Source organism: Odocoileus virginianus, chromosome 6 (assembly GCF_023699985.2).
Source record: "Odocoileus virginianus isolate 20LAN1187 ecotype Illinois chromosome 6, Ovbor_1.2, whole genome shotgun sequence".
In the NCBI taxonomy this organism is placed as follows: Eukaryota; Metazoa; Chordata; class Mammalia; order Artiodactyla; family Cervidae; genus Odocoileus; species Odocoileus virginianus.
In genome coordinates, this window is record NC_069679.1 from 17,710,859 (window position 1) to 17,712,964 (window position 2,106).

Here is a 2,106-nt window from a genome sequence, read left to right on the forward strand (position 1 = left end):
ATCCACAGTAATTTTGGGGCCCAAGAAAATAAAATCTGTCACTGTTTGCATTGGTTCCTCATCTATTCACCATGAAGTGATGGGACCTGATGCCACTATCACAGTCTTTTGAATGCTGAGTTTTAATCCAGCTTAACTTCATAAAAAAAGAGCCCAAGTTCTGCATATTTATTTAACCATTTGTATTATATGAAGTTGTCTGAAGTAACTTGTGCACCCATGAGTTACTTAAGAGATCTTCAAACTCAAGAGCTGACAACTCAAGTCTCCTCATAGCCATCTTCATGTCCTTGTTCCTCAATGTGTAAATGGCAGGATTCAGAATGGGTGTAACCAAAAAGTCTAAAATGGCAAGAAACTTATCCACTGGCACTGTGGGAAATGGCCACATGTAAACAAAGATACATGGTCCAAAGAACAGAACCACCACAGTGACGTGTGCTGACAGAGTGGAGAGGGCCTTGCGCAAACCACCTGAAGAGCATTTCCATACAGTGACCAGGATGAAAACGTAGGACATAATCAGTAAGAAGAAAGTGCCCACGGATATGAACCCACTGTTGGCAGTGACCATGAATTCCATTCTGTAGGAATCTATGCAGGCAAGTTTGATAAACCAAGGAAGGTCACAGTAAAAGCTATCAATTTCATTAGGACCACAGAAAGGCAAATGGATCACAAAAGCTAACTGGACCACTGAGTGAATGAGGCCAATAGCCCAAGCACCACACAGAAGCAAAAGGCACACCCGTGGGCTCATGATGGTCAAATAGTGCAGGGGCTTACATATGGCCACATAGCGGTCAAAGCCCATGGCAGTGAGCAGTGCCATCTCAGATCCACCCAGAATATGAAGGACAAATATCTGGGTGACACACCCCTGCAAGGATATGGTTTTGCACCCAGAGTACAGGTCAGAGATCATCTTAGGCACCGTTAAGGTAGAAAGACTCAAATCAATGAATGAGAGGTTGGCTAAAAGGAAGTACATGGGGGAGTGCAGATGAGGGTCAAAGGTCACTGCAAACACAACAAGGAGATTCCCCAGAACAACTGTTACATAAAACACTGTAGAGAAGGCAAGGAGGAAATGCTGCACTGGTCTGGAGGTAGAAAGCCCCAGGAATACAAATTCAGACACAGAAGAGTCATTTCTTCCACACATTGGCTTTTTCTGATGATACCTAAAATCCAGAAACAAAATAACCACAGAATTTGTCAAATGTTAATATTTAAAGAAACAGATTTAAGCTTTTATCAAATTCAGTTTTATGAAGAAAAAAATCTTCACTAACAGCCATTAATATGCTATGAAAATATCATGCATTTATTTTTTCAAGCAACGCAACTAATAAGTGTATCTGATATCCTAATGAGTATCCACTATATTCTAAGTCCAATGTCAAGTTCTGAGGTGAAACAGTAATTCTGACTTTTGAAAGTTGACAGGCTAGATCTAAAAGGGTAGATACAAGTAGATATTGATATTAAATAACTTTAATTATAGATACATCTCTGACAACTAATTTGAAGGAAATATCAGAGGGCCATGACAATGTGACACATCACCATCATGCTTATTCAGACTCTGCAAAATAGGAGTTCCCACCGAAAGTTAGTAGAATAGTCCAGACTTTGGAAAAGTCATGTGCAAAGGCCCCGAAACACAAAGGCAATAATGTGAATGACAGATCAGGCTGGAGAAATAGGCCAAACAGGATGAAATCTTGGATCCATGATAAGCATTTTGCTTTTTACCCAAAGAGCAGTAGAAAATCTGGGGGGATATTCAGCTCCAGCTTATCATATTTCTGCTTTCAGACAGTTAAAAAAGCCTTAATGTAAAGAATGGAAGGAGAGGGCCAGAATAAAGTTAGAGTAACCTCAAGAGACTATTGAGGAATCATATCACATCAGTGTGGAGAGGTTGAATTATTCAGTCAATGGTGTTGGCACAACAGATAAACTTGTAAATACATAGATTATTGCCTCTCATCATAAACTCAAGAAAGTTTCAAAAGTATATTTAAACATCTAAAAGAGCAACAAACCAAAAGAAAGAAAAACAATATTTAAGCAAACATTTAAGATAGAAAATTCATTCAA

General features: G+C 39.1%; 1 protein-coding gene across 1 annotated transcript; it reads right to left on the bottom strand.

The window, feature by feature from the left end:
- Positions 1–228: 228 nt before the first annotated feature.
- LOC110141689 (olfactory receptor 4F15-like) lies at positions 229–1,165 on the bottom strand. Its single transcript, XM_020900652.2, is given in 2 exon segments — positions 229–264; positions 266–1,165. Coding segments are annotated over 2 exon segments (936 nt in total).
- Positions 1,166–2,106: the final 941 nt, after the last annotated feature.